Source organism: Desmodus rotundus, chromosome 10 (assembly GCF_022682495.2).
Source record: "Desmodus rotundus isolate HL8 chromosome 10, HLdesRot8A.1, whole genome shotgun sequence".
Classification (NCBI taxonomy): domain Eukaryota; kingdom Metazoa; phylum Chordata; class Mammalia; order Chiroptera; family Phyllostomidae; genus Desmodus; species Desmodus rotundus.
The window spans coordinates 37,487,132-37,505,484 of NC_071396.1; the positions used below are offsets into that span (position 1 = coordinate 37,487,132).

General features: G+C 54.0%; 2 protein-coding genes across 10 annotated transcripts in view; both read right to left on the reverse strand.

Annotated features, from left to right (window-relative positions):
* Positions 1-851: 851 nt before the first annotated feature.
* On the reverse strand, positions 852-14,863 carry FAH (fumarylacetoacetate hydrolase). The gene is made up of 14 exons (XM_024561796.4): positions 14,665-14,863; positions 12,928-13,038; positions 11,997-12,118; positions 11,453-11,502; positions 10,927-11,017; positions 8,402-8,499; positions 8,243-8,295; positions 6,957-7,056; positions 6,131-6,261; positions 4,646-4,721; positions 3,963-4,009; positions 3,292-3,393; positions 2,539-2,656; positions 852-1,050 (listed from the first exon to the last, which is right to left on the reverse strand). The coding sequence occupies exons 1-14, from the start codon at positions 14,743-14,745 to the stop codon at positions 971-973; spliced, it is 1,260 nt and encodes a 419-aa protein (XP_024417564.2). The 5' UTR covers positions 14,746-14,863; the 3' UTR covers positions 852-970.
* Positions 14,864-16,675: 1,812 nt separating this feature from the next.
* The window catches only part of ZFAND6 (zinc finger AN1-type containing 6), a 44,026-nt gene continuing 42,348 nt past the window's right edge, over positions 16,676-18,353 (reverse strand). For all 9 annotated transcript variants that reach the window (XM_053912540.2, XM_053912541.2, XM_053912542.2 and 6 more), the window contains exon 6: positions 16,676-17,594. In XM_053912540.2, coding sequence (XP_053768515.1) covers positions 17,446-17,594 — 149 coding nt within the window. In that variant the 3' untranslated portion in view covers positions 16,676-17,445. The remainder of the gene's footprint in view (positions 17,595-18,353) is intronic.

Sequence of the window (18,353 nt, forward strand, 5' to 3'; positions counted from 1 at the left end):
CCCACCAGAAGAGGCCTGCGGCAGAGAAGCTCAAGGCTCCCTTGCCAGCCCCTGTGTCCCCAAAATGGGTCCCACTCTGACAGGCCACCTGGGAAAAAACGCGTTTCCAAAGCACCGTTGCCGCTAGGGGTGGGGAATAACCCAGGACTGAGGACAATGAGGGGCCATGACCGCCCCTTGCTTGGGGAAGGACACAGTGGTTCCAGAATCCAATAGGGGTTGCCAGGCCACAGGGAGAGGGATGCAGAGGGACATGGCTGCCCCTAAACCATGGCCAAGCAGGGAAGGAGTGAGAAGAACAGACAGTGCGGCTTTTCCCTCTGTGTCCCTCACTCTGCCTGTGCCCCACTGTCCCAGCCCAACCCGAAGCTGGAGGGTGTGACCCCGGGTGATGCCATCTGCAGAGGTCACCCTCCCAGGACACAGCGGGCAGGAAGGACGGACTGCAGGAGCATAACCTGCATTGGGCCCTGGGTGTCCCTGCCAACAGGTCTCAGGGCACTGCTTCCTCCCTGGGTCTGCAGCCCGCTGTCCACCTGCAGATTTTGGACCTGCAGCCTTCAGAGCTCCAGGGGCCGCATCTGTAAACTCAGTCCCTCTAATACGCTCACGTCCCGATGGCTCTGTTTCTCTGAGAACCCCGACATGGGGGCCATGCTCTCCCCAGTTCCAGGGAAAACGTGAGGCCTGGGTGTCGGATCAGAAAACTGCGCAGAGACCCTCGGCCTCTCTAAGGAAAACGGATTAGTGAGTGTGTCCCAAGGCAGCAGCACACACCTCGACCCACGGACTCAATTCCGGAACAGGAGTGAGTGGACGTCGCCCTCTACGACAATGCGGGGCTCCGCATGTGGACAAAGAGCACAGTGTCTTTATTTGTTCCTGGTGGAAGGACCCGCCTACGGAGGGGCCACTGGTCCCCAGGGGTGGGTAGGGGTCCAGCCCTTTGCTTCAGGTGCCAGAGAGAAGCTCACGCTGGCAAGAGAGAGGGCAGCACTTTCCCCACACACTGGCCAAAGCCGACGCGGTAACCATCCCCCTGGCAGTGTCCTGGAACAGAGGAGGACAGGGGTCAGCAAGAAGCCCCTGGGCTCCCTGGAGCCCAGGCCCCGGCCGCTGCACAGTGCTGCCCATCACACAGCTGGGCCTGCCGAAGGAAGGCGCCATCAGAAGGACAGATGGGCATGTCAGACAGAAGACTACCCTCCAGACCCTCTGGAAGCTTGTCGGAGCTGCAGGAGCACCTGCGGTGGAACCCCAGGCCCACCCCCCAAGTCACGGACCCTCAGAAACAGCCCAAGGATGCTCCACAGCTTTCCATGTGGCCTTGGGTTCAAACCCCAGGTCCACTAACTAGGCTGAAGCGAGATGCCCAGGTTCAGAGCCTGGCTTCTCTGCCTCCTGGCTCTGTGACCTGCGCCCCCTCTGAAACTCAGTTTTCTCAGCTGTGAAATGGGTGTGACAATGTAAGCACAGCGCAGGACTGGCGCAAAGGTGATGTGAACACACAGAAAACTCTGAGGACGGCACCTGGTCTGCGTGAACATGCAGTGAGTATCAGCTACCGTGACGATTATAAGATGGGTGACGGGGGCAACTAGCTGGAAGTCCGAGCTCAGCCCCCTCACCTGCAAGCGGGAGTAAGCGCTCTGATAACTCAGGCGTGGGAGGGTCGGTGCAACAGTCCCGTGAAGCCCCCAGCGTGATCTCTCCCACAGAGCAGGTGTTCAGCCAGTGGTAGGTAGGGTCAGTTGTTGGATTCCATTTCAGCAAAAGGGATGGAAAGGCAGAGAGGAGGCGGAGGAGGAGCGTGTCCTTGTCCTCAAGGAGGGTCCCCCCGTCCGGACAGGACGTAGAGGGGAAAGCCTACAAGGTGCTGAGAGGCGGCGTGGGGGGCACCGGGGCGGGAAGGAGGGAGCATCTGAGCTGGAAGTGGACGGGTGGGTCGCAGTTCCCCAGGGAAGGCGGAGGAGAGGGCTTGCCAGGCAGAGGGAGAAGCCCGGGCAAGGGACGGACGCAGGTGACAGAGGGACATGCGGCACGTGCTGTCATGCAGGGTCCCCAGAGAAGCCAGGTTACGGCATTTGCACCTTATCTGTCCTCCCGGCCCAGGATGTGCATGGCCACCACCCCTCCCGCTTCCCGAATGCAGGCGGCAACTACATCCTCTCACTTCCCCGCTTTGTCCTAGTGGGCGAAGCTAGCCACCGCCTCCCTACTTCGGTGGGCACGGTGGATGCCCAGACACAGGGTGTCTGCCCTGCGAAGTCCAGAATGACAGGAACCTGGCATTATTTTGTCATTCTGCTGAGGGAGAAGGGGGACAGAGAGGGACCTCTGTGGTCTTTCTGGTGTGGGGAAGGTCAGATTAAAAGCCTGTGGGAGCCAAGCTGGGGTGGAGGACAGAGCAAGCAGACAGAGCCCTGGGAATGCCGGAGTGGGGCCAAGCAAGGCAGATGGCTGCACAGCCAACATGGCAGCGCATGCAGGCAAGGCGATGCAGCCGGGGAGACGTGGCTACAGGATGGCCGTCCTCACCTGTGATGATGACTTCATCCCCGTCCTGCAGGAACTTCCTGGTCTGTCCGTTCCCCAGCTCGATGGCCTTCGTCCCCCTCCATGAAAGCTCCAACATGGAGCCAAAGCTTTCTGGCTCCTTCATAAGAGGACAGGGAAGAAGGTGTCACATGAACTTACCTCTTGGTAAGTCTGTCACCTCCAGTGTGGCCAGGGCTCAGCAAGGCCTGGGAATCCCGGACAGGGGCGGTAGGCCCCGTGGCCCCCAGGGACCCGGCTGGGGTGGAACCATGATGGGAAGGGCCTCCAGGCTTGCACCCTGCCCCTGCCCGCTTTGTTTGGGGCTCTGGAAGTGCCAGAACCCTACCCACCGAAAACGAGGCTGGACCCTTGGGAAGGGCCTGGCACATGTACCATCTCTGAGGTTCTGAGACTCTCCCCAGGGCTGAGAGAGGCATGGGGGGAGGGGAGGGGCCACAGCAGTGGGGGCCCCTCATCCTGGGAGGATCCAGCCACACACTCTGGCTGTTCCCTGACTCTCCCCACGCAGACAGACACGGCCTCCCATTCCTACACCCTCTCTTTGGCTCTGAATTGGAAAGGGAGCCCCTTCTGCACCCAGACGTGGAGGATGCTGAGTAGGACAGAGGTGTCAAACACACCCGCCTGGGGCTGGAATCCCTTCTCTGGGCGAGCGGGGGGGGGGGGGGCCAGCTGCGCGGCAAGCAGGGGAGCCCTCAATACATGGCAGGCCCAGGGCAACAAGATACTCACTGGCCCGCTGATGGTTCCAGACGCCAGGAGGTCCCCGGGCCGCAGGTTGCAGCCATTGATGGAGTGGTGAGTGAGCTGCTGCAGCATTGTCCAGTGCATGTACTGCGGGCGAGGGGAGAGGTGGGGCGGAGCCTCCTGCACCAGCTGCCCCGCAAGTGGCCCCCCACGCCCACTCTCCCCGCTTCCATTCTGAAAGGACAGCTGTCCTCCTGCAGAGTCGCTCTGGGACCTTCCCTGCTCAGTTCCAGCCCAGCCCCACCCCACATTGTCCAAAAAACACCCCGGAGCAGCTGGCCTCTACTCAGAGCCTCAGCGAGCAGCCCGCTCCTCTGTCCACGGTTATGCTGGGCCCTGAGAGCACCCTGAGCCCTGCACAGACTTCTCACGAGCAAAGGCCTCACTGTCAACCTGCTGCCCTGGGCCCTGGACAGAAAGGGCATGGGCAGAGGGCCGTCTGTAGGGGGACCAGGACCTCCTGCAGAGGCTCAGGGGCGGCATCCCCCGCCTCTCTGCACCCACAGCTTCTTAGATTTGCCACTGCTGGGGCCATGGGGCTCGCACATGACCCACATCATTTCCCCAGATAGATGCCATTCCCCGATCCTGCCAGGAAGAGACCGCCTCCTCCCTCCCTCCCTCCCACAAGCAGCCTTCCCAGCTTCCGAGCTTACCTTAAAGTTGGACTTGCATATGGTAGCTGCCTGGCTCATTCCTTCTCCTGTTGGAAAGACAAGTAGCATCGACAAAGAGTCTCAGCTCTTACTCAGGAAGGAAAAAAACCACTTGGTGAGGTGAATTGTGTGGGCTAAGCTTCCCATGGTCCAACATGGTTTTGCTTAAAGAGCCCAAGAAACGATAAGCTCGCAAGCTATCAGAGCCGGGAGACCTCCACGGAGATGCTAGTCCAGGGACGGAAAAGCCACGCACCTCAGCCGCTGCCGCCTTCCCTGCCGCTCCTGGACCCATGTGCCCTCACAATCCTTCTGAACACAATGCTCCTGGCAGCCACGAGTCAACTGGCGCTAGTGTACAAGGTGAATCCCACTGCCATACCCCCAGGAGCCCCTTGGACAGCTCGGGCCATGTGTCCCCACATGTCCAGTGATGGGTAGGGTGCCCCTTCACAACTTACTCAATGGTGTTTATTAAATACCCTACACAGCACAGGGACCCAGTGTCCCTTCCCCTCCTCCTCCCTTTATAAGAACCACGTCTCTAAGGCTGCAGCAGGTGACAGTCCCTCTCCCACACCATTCCCGCCCCCCGGCCCAGCTCAGGAGCCATCCAGGCAATGGCACTTGGGCACGTGTGCCCACCAAGCCCCAGAACACGCCCCCCAACCCCATGGCAGTACCTTTCAGGGCAACAGAGAGGTGGATGTCAAACGTGTAGGGCTTGTCGTGGCAGAGGTACGGCAGGGGCTTGGGGTCCTGCGAGGGCAGAGCACAGCATGGAGGGTCACTGGCAGGGGTCCCCACAGAGGACCTGAGGTAGAAGGGGCCGCACTCCGGGGGCGCAGCCCCGTTCCCTGGACAGTGAGAGGCGAGGGTGGTCCAGACACCAGGAAACAAAGCCCCGGGAGGGGCAGCCACAGGTGACGGGTATAGAGTCAAATCAGAGATGTCCCACAAAGGCAGCAGTGGAGCCCTGGGGACAGTGAGCAGTGGGAGGGAGGGCCACCGATGGGTAACAGAGCAAGGCTCGCAGCAGAAAGGGATGGCGGAGGCAGGTACAGCCGACAGAGGCTCACAGCCCCAACTAATTCGGGACCCTCCACGGAGGCAGCTTTGACAGCCAAGCCTGAAGGTCTGCACTTAGGCCAAAAGCAGGGTTTTCCCAGGGCACCATGCTGGAGTCAAAAGCGGTAGGTGACATAATTAGTGTGGTTTGGTTTTAATAGTGATGTGTTTCTTTTTATGATTAACTGGGTGTCCAGGGACGCTGGCAGGGATATGATGTTCCTGTTCTGAACATGTTATCTGGGTTTTGAAATTGGAGCTGTTTTAAAGAAAAGCGTTCAGAAGTGGGAAGACTGTGCTGCTAGGGGAGGGCGGGCGCAGAGGGAGGGGAAAAGGCAGTGTGCGCTGTGAACGCATGGAGGAGCAAGCCTGGAGGGGACGTGGGGTTGGGCCAGCGCCCGGGTGCAGGAGCACAGAGGGAGGTGGGGGTGGGGGCTCAGGGGACGTGTGGAGGGTGGAGTGGCACCGCCGCATCGAAGCGCTCTAGAGACACAGGGGAATTGGCACAGGCCACATGCCAGAAGCCCAAGAGGGGGAGTGTCTAGAAAAAGCAGGGGCTGCCCGGCACCCACCCTGAGGAAGGCGCAGGCTATAGCATTGGCCCAAAGGTCACAGGGCACTTGGTGAGGCCTCTGGAGGTGATGGGGCGGGGGCTGTGGCTAGACTGTGACAGGCGGAGGAGTGAGGGGTGAGAAGGGGAGACGAGGCCGGAACAGATGTCTTGGCTCCAGTACCAGAGCCCGCGGTTGCCCAGCTCCAAACTGCATTCCACCAGTTGGGTTCCAGGGGTGCCATTGCACAGAAACTGACCTGACCCCTTGGGGGATGTTGTGCAATGCTGAGGCACTGGCAGGGCCTCTCCTCCTGCCAGCCAGCCGGCTCCCCTGGCCTCAGAGGGTTCTGACACTTATAACACTGTGTGTTTTTCCAAGAACTGTGCAGGGGGGCGGGCAAGCACAAGGCAGAGTGACTAGTGACAGCCTGGAGGTCCCGCACGGGCACACTGACAGCCCAGAGCTTCCCTCCCGACAGGTAGGCGAGCCACCGCAGAGCAGAGGGGCCGGGCTTTGAAGCTTCCTGCAGAAGCTGCCTGCACTCACCTGCTCCGGGTTGGGCACCACAAAGGGCATGAGGGCATCCATGGGCACCACCCATGGAGATATGGTGGTTCCAAAACTCTTCCCGAGGAACGGCCCGAGAGGGACGTACTCCCACTTCTGAATGTCTCGCGCTACAGGAGAAGGAAGGGCCGAGCAGGGTTCACTCAGGCTGGCCGGGGCCTGGTCTCGAGGCTGCTGCCTCCCCTTGACCACACAGCACAGATGCCCAGCAGAGCCTCCTGGTGCTGTCCCCAACCAGGCTGCCTCAGGACCAAGGGCCAGCAGCACTGAATGCCAAGGACAGACGTCCTTTGAGGTCACTGAGCCAGGTCACAGTAAAGAGGATAACCAAAGGGCAGGCAGGATCTTCCCCATGCAGGGGCTGCACGCTCCTCACACTGGGAGGAGGAACACACGCCTGGATTCAGTTAGGCAGCGTCTTCCTCCTGCATGTGGCGCAGGCACTGAGACAGGCTCGGAAATGGGGCTGCTGTATGTGAAATCCAGCTCAGCAACTACCTGCCTCAGTGCCTCCCCTGTAAATGGGAATGGTAACACTGCACCCCGGGGACCTGGCAGGCATGCAGACGGGCCCCCAGGTGGCGCTCACACCCAGGAGCTCTGACATCAGCCTTGTCCTGCTTCAACTTACAGCAGCCCTGAGGCTCTGAGCTAAGTCTGTTCCCTGCCCAAGCCCACGCTCTCAGGTGCCTCTGACCAGCACATGACCTGGGGCTTCTGTGAAAGTGTCCCAAACACCCAGTCTCCACCCAGAGCAGAGGGTGCTCTGACCTCAGCCTCAGGCCGCTCAGCACCCCATACTCACCGCTCCAGTCGTTCATAAGGACCATCCCAAAAATGTGCTCATGGGCCTTGGAAATGGGGATCGGCTCTCCAAATTTGTTCCCAGGGCCTACAAAGAATGCCTGCAGAATGGGAGAGCTGATTAGAATCTGGGGCTCACCTGGCGCCCCAGGTCACTTGCCTGGAGGGCAAAGGTCAGACATTTCCAAATGGAAGCCTTAGGCCCGGACAGCCCAGGGGGGCCTGGCAAGGCACCAAAGGCACAGTGTGCAAGTCAGGGGGCTGCATTTGGGTGGATTGACGGCCACCCCGAGGAGGGGGTGAGTGCCAGCTTACAACCTCTGCACAGCCCCAGAACAGCCGCTGTAGCACACCCCAGCCTCTCCACTCCATCCCTGTCTCCCCACACCTCTGCATGGCAGGGGCTGACAGACACATGAAGCCTGTGGGAAAGGAGAGTACTGGGGTTTGTATTCACGCACAACTGAAGGGTTGCCTCCAAACCACGGCCCAGAGATGATGGCAGCACCCTGCTCCCCGGTCCTTCAACCCCTGCCTTGGGAGAAAGACATGGCCAGTACAGTACTGGGACAATGACTGTCAGCAGCGCAGAACCAGCTATAACATTTGCCAAACTGGAGTCACAGTTTTATTTGCTCTGTGACAGTGGTTAAACCTTGCAAATTTTCCATCAAGGTAAAAAAGAACTAACGCAAGGACACCAACTCAGAGTGAATCTTACCACCTCCCAGTGCAGAGCACCTGCACTCCCCCCACTCTCTCTGCCTCTTCTCCGACGGCCCTGCCCACTCCCCTACATGATCGCCCCTGCTGAAGTGCCTGCCTGCAGAGTCCTCTGTTCGCCCAGAGAGGCCCCGGCTCCTAACCCCGGGTGCTGTGCCCTGCTCTCTGGGTCCAGGCTGGGGAGCCTGTTCTGGGGTCCACGTGGCACTGTCACCGTGGCAGCAGGAGGCAGAGGGCTGGTTGGCCTGGGGGACCACTGGGCAGTGCCCACACATGTCCTTCCTCCTGACAGAGTCCAAAGAAATCACTGGGCAGGACTGCACAGACACAGAGCTCCAACCAACCCAGGTCTCCACAGCTGCAGCTCTGAGGGGGTCCCACACCTCTTCTCCTCCACCCGCCCTGAGTGGACACCCCGAGCCTCCCTCGGTCTCACCTATACCACAGGTGCTGCTGTGAAGAGCCCCCCATCAGTCTGTCTACACTACCCCCCCAACCTGTCCAGCATGCTGCCGTCATGGTTGTATACAGCCCATGCCAACAATACATTGAGGCCCTGCTTACCATTTCCAACTCGATGTCCAAGAGTTTGCAAGGACCGTACACAGGAGGCTTAGCTGCAATAATGGCAGAGCAAGAGGCTGTTGTGAGTGCCAGGCCAGGGAGCTCACGGCATGGGGACACAGAGCCACAATGCCGGGGCCTGGACGCTGGGGCACTTACAGTCATCGGGTCTCATCTGCCCCAGGGGCCTTCGGATTGGGGTACCCGACACCACAATGGAGGAGGCGCGGCCATGATAGCCCACCGGCAAGTGCAGCCTGACAAGGAAGGCGAGAGAGTGCAGGGTGTCAGTGCTCTGGTGTGTTGCAGAAGACATTTCAAAATTCTTAAAAATTAAGAATGAAAAAGGAGTCAACATGTATACAGGGCTCACAGACCAAAAGGTATTTCTGCATGTCCATCAGTAGGTAAGTGGACACGCAAATTTGCTCCGTACATACAACGGAATATTGCTCAGCATTACACACGAAGTAACTTCTGACACATGCCTCAACATGGATGAACCCTGAGCATGGTATGTGAAGGGAAATGAGCCAGACAAAGAGACAAAACTTGACTTTAGCCGACTAATTTTGGACTGCTGGCCCCAGAACTGTAAGACAATCTATTTGCATTGTTTTAAGGCACCAAGTGTGTGGCAGTTTGTTACAGCCGCAGCAGAAAACCCATACAGTGTGTACGAGGCCTGTCCAGATGGGATCCAGCCATGCACTATGAAAATAAAGACATTTATTGAAGATGATACAAGAAACAAAAAACATTGTACATAGGACAATGACACCTTGGCCCCCTTCAAACTAGGCATCTTGGGACCTCACACAGTTCTCCCAATCACCATCAGCTGCCTCGTCATGTTTTCCTCAATCTCTCTGACAGTCTGAAATCTCTTCCTTTTCAAAGGTGATTTTAGTTTTGGGAAAAGCCAGAAGTCGCAGGTTGCCAAATCTGGGCTTTAGGGGGTCTGAATCACCTGGGTGTACAAGGTGATTTATACGAGGTCTGTCTAGGAGTATGTCCAGCCATTGTTACTACAACAAGAATGGTTTGCATGACACTGATGTGACCTGGCAGCCACGAAGAGTGAATTCGCAGTAGTGAGCAATGACGACCTCACTGTACTAGTCAGCGGGGGTGGTAGATGCTGTTGAGTGAGCATCTCAACAGCGTCTACCACCCCCGTCGCACTCAAAATGACTGAGCAAGTAGAGTAATGAATCTGCATCAAATTTTGTGTTAAGCTTGAACATTCCTCTGCAGAAACTATTGGGATGATTCAGAAATCTGCAGGTATGGGCAACTGGTGATTGGCAGCTTCTTCACGACCACGTGCCTGCTCATGCATCACGTCTTGTACAGTTTTATGGTGAAAAGTCAAATCACCCAGGTGATTCAGCAACCCCCCCCCCCCAGAGCCCAGATTTGGTGCCCTGTGACTTCTGGCTTTCCCCAAAACTAAATCACCTTTGAAAGGGGAGATATTTCAGAGCATCGGTGAGACTCAGGAAAATATGACGGGGCAGCTGATGGTGATGGGGAGAACTGTGTGAGGTGTCAAGGTGCCTACTTTGAAGGGGACTGAAGCATCACTGTCCTCTGTACAGTGTTTCTTGTATCTTGTATCATCTTCAATAAATGTCTCTATTTTTCATAGTACATGGTTGGATACTTTCTGGACAGACCTCTTCTATTACCTTTATAATCTATATACATTACACAAGCAAGGCCCAGCCGCAGGCTGCTCTGTAGCACGCATCTTGATAAAGGTATAATCCTGCAGAAGGAAACGGGCTGTGGCTGCCCACGGCCAGAGTCCCAAGTGCCTGCCTCCCAGCAGTCCCAGTTTGTCTTGCAACCTAGGCCTTTCTGCTTAACCTCTCTGCTCTCTCTCCCCTTCTTCTCTTCTTCAACCAGGTTCAAACAGACACATCCCCTCCTGGCGCAGCCCACCTGAAACTCTCACTGAAACAGGGACGAGCCTCTGCCCACTGCAGCTGCTGCATGTGCTGAGGGCACCTGGCAGGGGGTGAGCCTGTGCCACTGTGTCTGAATAACCGTCACCTTCAGAGGACAGCATGGAACAAAGGGGTAAGGATCTTAACTGGCACAGTGGCCTCGGCCTGGGCATGAAGGACTCTGGCCTGTTGGTCCTGAGGTGGGTCAACCCTTATCTGAGCCTGCTTTCCCTCTTGTGCAATGGGCTGACAACAGTCATAGCCCTGGCGACCCCATGGAACTACTGGGAGGGCCAAATAAAAGAACGTAGCTCCCATCTTGAACTGACCACACTTTTGGAGGTGCACAGCACGGGGTACCCGTGAGGATCCTCATTCATCACAGAATTCTACGTTGAAGAATGCTAGGCTCTGGGATTCGCCAACAGAGCGATAGTACATTGCTTACAAATGAGTGACTCTGGAAAGATCTTAGTGACTCAGGGGATTTCATTCCACCCCCCATTCTCTAGATGAAAGAGCTTCAGGGGTTGCCCCATGGTCCCAGCAGGTTCGGGTGGAGCTGAGAGACCAGGGGCGGAGGCCATTGTCGGCAGACCCGTCGTGGTCATCACTGTTTATCACTGAACTGATTCTCAGAACCTAGGAGGCACTGGGCAGCTCTTGGGGCGCCATGCAGCTGCAAATGGAAAGGCAGACTTTGAACTTATTAAACTCTGGCCTGGGACATACCAGTTGGGCATCAACGCATTCTCCTTGCCCCTGAACATGATCCCGACGTTTGTAGCGTGCTGCCGAGAGGAGTAGAAGTCTGTGTAGTCACCTGCAGGAGAAAGTCACAAAAGAGTCCATCAGGGACCCAGATATGTCAGCACAGAGAAGGGACAGTCCAAGCAACAGGACGAGAGGAACAAGGTGGAGGAGGAGAACAAACTTCCTCTGCATCCCGTTCTGTGGGGTAGCAGGCGGGGGCGCTGTTGAGCACATACCCACCACACTGGCACAGCCCAAATCTCAGCACAAAATGTACACAAATTACTCACTAAGTTAAAAAAATTAATTTCAGAACTAAAAAATTATTTCAGAATTCCCAACTGAGAAACAAATAATAAATAAGAGCTCTGGCCTTCAACATGGCCTGAGTCAATGGTGGGGAGGGGTAACAGCCCCAGCGACCCTCCCCACCAGGAAGCACAGCCCAGCCACCCTGGCCCACCAGGCCGCTTCGCACATGTCCGAGTGATGGGACTGAACTCACCTATGGCAGCTGGAAGGTGCATCGTGGCAGAAGCCTGGGAGACGAACGCACTGAAACACAACCAGGGGCTTCAGGGTCAAGCACGTGGTGAAGTGAGGTCCTTACTCTGGTGGCCCTCCTGCAGACTCAGCCCACACCATCCCAGAACCCTGCTCCTGATCTCCAGGGAGAGTCTCCAGGCTGGCCTGAGCCAGAGCTGAGCTGAAGTGGCCACACCAGGAAGGGACTCCACCTACTGAAGCTGAGACGCCTCTTCTCTGGGTCTGTGGTTCCGCTCTAAGAAACAACCTAAATCACTCCTACTTTGGGAACTAGACAAGAACACGGATGATGCTGATGAGGAAGGAAGTGGGCCAGTGGCAAAGGGGTAATTTGCCACTGGCCCACTTCTCTGAGTGGGGTGGTCCACCCTGAGCTTCCCACCTATGTGTAGCCTGGGCAGAGGGCCCATGTGGCCAAGGCAATACTGTGGTGACTCAGAATGGCCCCGACTACCGCACTGTCCTCTTCTCTCCCCACCCACCAATGTCCACTTGATCCTCACCGCTTTCGAAGTTCTGTGTCATCTCGGAGCCTAGCTTGACTGGCCGACAGCAAATTCTGCAAGAAAGCTCTCACCTCCCTCCAGGCGGCCTGACCCAGGCCCATGAAGCTGTTGAGAGTTGGCTAAATAGGGGGAAAGAAGGTCACACACAGGAAAGTGCTGGGCGGGGCCCGTGCTGTCCACAGGAGAGGCCGGCCTTCCTTCCAGGGCCCTGTCACTCATGTCCAGGCCATTGAAACTCTCAGGACTTTCACTGTTAGCTCTGTCATCTGGTCATCAAGTTAGGGAAAGGTGTCACCTTTCCTGATGGGACTCCGCCACTCATGAATTTGCATGCGACCAGCAACGGCTGGGAGCTGCCATGTGGATGCTGCTGGTGCAGCCTGGCCCGACCGGCAGTTATAGGCGTCTGTCTAACGGAGGAACGCTCCAGTCTGCGGGTTACTGAAGTCTGTGCACATCCCTTTCACATAAGTTAACAAGAGGTTTCTCAGCCAGGGAGGCATGGCAGAAACAACACTTGTGGATTCTGAAGCCTGGAGTTACAGACCCAGATCCAACACTTGTAGCCACGTGATCAGGGAGAGTCGTGTGCTGTTTCAGATTAGGTCCTCACCCATCTAATGAGGATTCCAACTGCTACGTCAGAGGGGTGCTGTGAGGACTGGGCAAGAGCGGTGTGTAAAACTCCTGGTACTTAGCAGGTGCTCAATAAATACCACTCTCCCTCCTTGACCTACAAGATGGGAAGATGCATATCCAAGCACTCGGCCATCTACAGGCAAGTAAACTCACATCCTTCCCACAGGTACTTGTACTGCAGGCTGACAACAAAGAGGGTATTGGGGCCAGCTGTCCCTTCCTCCCAGGCCATAGCTACAGACCTGCAGGGTCACTGAGATCCAGGACAAGCCATGCCACCATGTCCTACCTGATCAAAGACATCCTGGTGTTTGGACAGGACAGGCCCGGTGAAGAGGTGCTTAATGACACTGAGGTCCAAGATCTGGTCACCAATGGCCACGCCGATCCTTGGTCTCAGCTGGGAGGAAGGTGGCATGGTTAGCACAGGAAAAAGCCTCAGCTGGGCTCGGCCTGATTACCCAAAAAGTCTGTGTACTCAAGAGCCCGTGGGTCCCCCTGTAGACGGCCCTCTATGGAGAGAGACAGAGGACTGCATCCTCAGCACGGAGTCCCAGCTCCCTGTGCCTCCCAGTGGGCTGAGCTGCCTGCAGTGATAGCTTCAGACGAGGCCTGAAGGTGCTGGACCTTCTGGCATGCCAAAGCGGCTGCGTCCCCACCCCAGCTCTCTTCTGTGTGCAGTAGGAAGGGGCTGTCTCTCCCAGGCGTCCCCTGTGGCCGCCCCTGCACATTCTCACATGAAAACAGCAGGGGGAGGTGCCCACGAGCTACACTCCCAGGGGCATTAATTCCAGAGTCCTGCGGGAAAACCAAGGCCAAGCTCCCCACCTGCCTCCTGCCAATGTTCCTGTCTCATTGATCTGTAGTTCCACAAACAGTGAGGGCAGGACGGCCACCGAGGACAAAGTCTCAGCGAGTGCCCAGGGCCGTCCTGCCAGCTGAGGGGTGGATCACATGGTTAAGGTTTAACTCCCCTCCAATTGTATTTTCTTCCCTCCTGGAGATGAGATGGAATGTTAGCCTTTGCTGTCCTTGCAAAATCTGGGTTGTGAAACCCCAAGTTGACTCTTCTAGACCAAGGCACTGGCACCGGCTGCAGGGTGGCCCACCAACCCTTGGGGTCAACGGTCACCATGGGGAATGGAAACCCTCTCTGTCCAGAAAAGGGGCTGTCAGCAGCATCCTGCGGTCAATGCTTCCTGAGCACCGTGGGGTGCAAGGAGAGTCTGGGGTTCTCTGGTTCATGTTTAAAGTTGGGAGTAGACATCTAAGCAAGATTACCAGAAATAAACCCACCCAGGGCCTGTCTCACCCCCATTTATCAATAAGCCCCTTCTTTACAGATTTCCTTCTATTAGGTAAGGGGCACTGACCTCTCTCTCCTTAGATGGCCCAGTGACAAAGAGATGACAGCCACCCTAAGAGCTACCCAATGTGAATGAATCAAAATTATACCTATTTTTTTTTGTCAGATCGGTAAAAAGCATATATATTTTTGGTGTGCCACTGAATTTTAGTAATTAGTTGATGTGCCCTGACGCAAACAGGCTGAAAATCGCTGACGTAAACTGAGTGAAAGTTCGGTTCTCGCCTGCCTGAAGGGCTCCTTCTGCCCACCAGCGAGGCCCATGCCCGGGAGGGGCTGCGGCCGGAGGCAGAAAACCCGCCGCGGGGAGCCCCCAGAGCACGGGCCGCTGAGAGGGGCTGAGGGGAGGGGTCCACCCCAGTCACGGCGGGGTCTCAGCACCGGGACTGGTCCGGGGCCCAGGACTTCCCTTTGCACTTGGTTCTCACACAAACCTGCAAATGCATCTAGAGCGCTCACCCCACTCCTTCAGGAGCCAAGTGGCCGGGCGGCCGCCCCCAACACCATCCCTCCCTGCCCCCGCTGCCCGCGGCTCCTCCAGTGGCGACCCAGGGTTCTTCCGGGACATCCAGCTGGCACGAGGTCAGAGCGGAGGGGAGAGGGGGTCCTGAGTGAGGGGACCCGCGGGAGGGGACGCCGGCTTGCCCACCCACAGCTCACGTTGCCTGTGGTGGTGAAGACGCCGTAGGGCAGGTTCTGAATGGGGAAGTCCGAGTTCTTGGCCACTGGAACGAACGACATGCTGACGGGCTAGAATGGTATTCGGGACTCCGGGGCTCGGTCAGGCGGGAGCGCTCCTGAGGAACTGAGGAACCAGCTGTCAGCGCGGCTTCCCTGATGTGAGGAACAGGCCTCCGCTGACCTCGCTTCCGGCTCCAGCCCCGCCCCCAGTGGGCCCGCCCCCTCTGGCCACTCCCCACCCTGCAGTAACCACGCCCCCAGCGGCCCCTGCTCCCTCGAGCCCGCCCTCCGAGACTAGTGACTTTCAGTCCATATTGGTCCTGGCGCGGAGGGCGTGCAGCTCCGTCAACACCCAGCAAAACACCGGGCACAGAAGAGATGCTCCATAAATGCTTAAGTGACTAATGTTAACACTGCCGACTGAGGGCAATCCAGCACTGGGCAAGGGGCTCCACTCCATGCCAGGCCAGGAGCTCCCAACCAATACACACAGGCTACTAATGAGAGCCCAGATGATAAAAGCCATGGAGAAACCAAAAACTCTGGGCGGAAGGTGTGTGTGGGGAAAAGATATAGGCGTATGATGGTTAACGGGAGAAGTAATATTTCATGGTTTTAAAATAGACTTGCCAACCCACTAATTACATATCGTGTCTGAAAGCACCAAAGCTATTGTTTCAAAATTAAAAAAACATTGGAAGTAATCTGCAAACACACTCCATGTTTTCTTCTCCTTTTTGGGGAGAGGGTGTGTGTGTTGATCATGTACATTACAAAAACGACCAAAAAAAATAATAATAATGCCCATAATCCCACCAACCTACAGTTGACACATTTTTCTGTTATTTGTTCATTTCCTTTGTATACACAGGACTTTTCCATGTTTGTGAACTTTACTTAGAGGCAATTTTTCAGGCTTTCCCCACATTTTTCTCTTGACCGCTTTCCCTTGTGCCCAAATAGGCTTCATTGTTATCCTTTTCGTTTGCTGAAGAGGCTGGGGTGTTTTGGGTTGTATTAATAGTGGAGCAGTGAAGATCTTTGTTGTGAATTTACTCTGTTGGCCAGGATCTGCAATGTAATTTTGAATATTAGCAGTGATAGTGGGCAGCCCCTTCCTTGTGTCTGACTTTAAAAGGAAATGAGTTTCCTCTTTTTAGAAGGTGCTTGCTTTTTGTTTGGATTTTCACAGAAACTATCAGCGTAAGGAAATTCCTTGGTATTGCTAATTTATCATGATGCATTGTAATCATAAATGACTGCTAAATTCTATTAAATACTTTATCTGATTTGGTTGTGATAGTCCTAATGATTTTCTCTTATTTTAATCTGTTAATGTGATAAATTACATTTACAGATTTTAATGCTAAGCCACCACGACGTACTAAGATAGAACATTTAAGTAATAAGTAAACAAATTTAAACCTAGAACTTTGTACTGTAAAATACTGTTGTCATCTGTCTTCAAAATATTTTATGTTTTTAAAAAAGGCTGGTTGCCAGATAAGTTTGAAGCCACAGGACAAATGGCCTTTTGAGGGTCTTTGACTCCACAATTCTCCAATTGCTCTGTTTGAATTATTTCAGTTTCTCTAATCCCACCAGAAAAAGTAGCCTCGCCTAGGTGCTGATTCAGTGTGACAGAGTGCAGAACAGAGAATCAGCCAAGAGCTAGAAAGTATGATATCTAAGTGACAGAAGTTCCTGGTTTTGGGGTTTTTTTTTTGAAATTGTATGAGTTTGAGCCAAACGGACTACATATGCCAGGAAGCAAGGTCTTAAATGCTCCCAGAAGGTCTTGACTTTAAAGAAATACTGACATCTTCAGCTCATAGGAATGTAAGATCACGATACATCACCGTGACATTAGTCAGAGACAGATGTGAGACGAGCAACAGGAGTTCTCTGACAAAATTAGTGAAGCAGAAAACTACAGGACATGGAATCAAAGCCAACCACGAGAAGAATAGAGAAAAGGCAATCCACAGGATTGTTAAGGTTTTCTTTTTTATTTAATCAAAGACAGGTGGATAAACATAAATACAGCACAATTACTTCAGATCATTCTTCATATCGTACACACAGACAGATGAACCTGAAAGAAACCTGCAGTCAGCAATGAAATGCATACAGCTTTTCCTTCCCTTGCTCAAAGAAAAAAAAAATTAAAACACACAAACTTAGAATCTCATCAGCACACTCTCTCCCGTGACAAATGATTCAGACATAAATAGTGGGTGCAAAGAAACTATGTGCTAACATATGTATAACCTTTGTTAATGAAAAAACAGAAGCAGCCATAGTGATTAAAGTACATTCAGTTACTGGTAACTAGCTGTGCCCTGGAGGGCATTATCCAAAGAGAGATCGTGCTGCAGAGAAAAGCTATATATACACACAATGAGAAAGTAAACCGCAAGATTAACGCATGCATGTTTAATACTGGAAAAAATCACAGCCCTCCAAAATTTCTCCCTGTTTGTTATAAAAGCCCTCTGCACTCAACTAAAATTAAAATGATCTTAAAAGGATAATACTTGTAAAGTTTACTTAAGTCTTTTCAGCCACAGAAACTGCAATGGAAATAAATGTTCAGAGTCATTTTCAAAACAAAAACAAAAATCTATTCTTCTGATGACATGCATGATTAAAAGGTCTATGCAAGATACAATGCTCTACATTCCCAATGACTAGGAAAAAAAACCTCAAGTCAATTTTTAGTTTGCAGATGGTCAAAGGATTTTGTATTCCAGCAGGAGTTCAAATCTTCTGGATCTTTTCGCCAACAACTACTGGATTTTCTTTTCTGATTTTCTCAGCAGCATCGGCTTTGTAATTGTAAGAGCAATTGTGTACATCTGAGTAACGGTGTACACCACAGTAAACATTTCCACACCGGCATTCAAACCCTGAAAGTGGATTAATACACATACCTGAGTTGGATGCAAGGTCTAAATATTAAGTTCCTTAGCATAATTAATGCTAAACAGATCGTGTATTTAGGACAACAATCTAAATTCTAAACAAGCAGTTTCGCAACCCAGGAACATTGTACACATTCTCAAAATTCACTAGCTGACAGCTTCATACCTTGTACCAGGGTTTGTACCAGAGCAAGTCATAACCACTTGTCTGAGCTCCAGTGTCCTTACCTATGGCATGGCCACAGCTCATTCCCACTGAAAACAGATCACTGCATTGCACCTGTGAAACGTTTCTCAAATCCAAATACTACAATGGGAAAATATGCTTGCTGTCAGAAGGCAATCTTCAAATTTAACTAAGAAAGATGAAACGACCCCTCTGGCTGAACTGCTAACAAGTCAACGGCACCCATGCCAGCTCTCCTTGGCTAATGTCCCATGGAAGAGCGAACCGGCCTGTGGCCGGGTGATTAAGACCACGGGGTGTACAGTAGGCTGCCGAAGCACGAACCTCCTTACTAACATATACCCAAACTACTTAAGTCTCTCTGAGCCTCAGTGTCTGCAACTGTACTTTTAGCTACTGTATGGATTAATAAGAACTTACCACATTAGTAAACACTCAACAAATGCTACTTAGTTTAGGAAAATGCCCAAAGTTGAAGCCAAAAGAGAAATATAAGGAAGATAGATGGACAGTCCTTACAGAAAACTGGTCCTGTCTTCCAAAACGAGGACGTTATG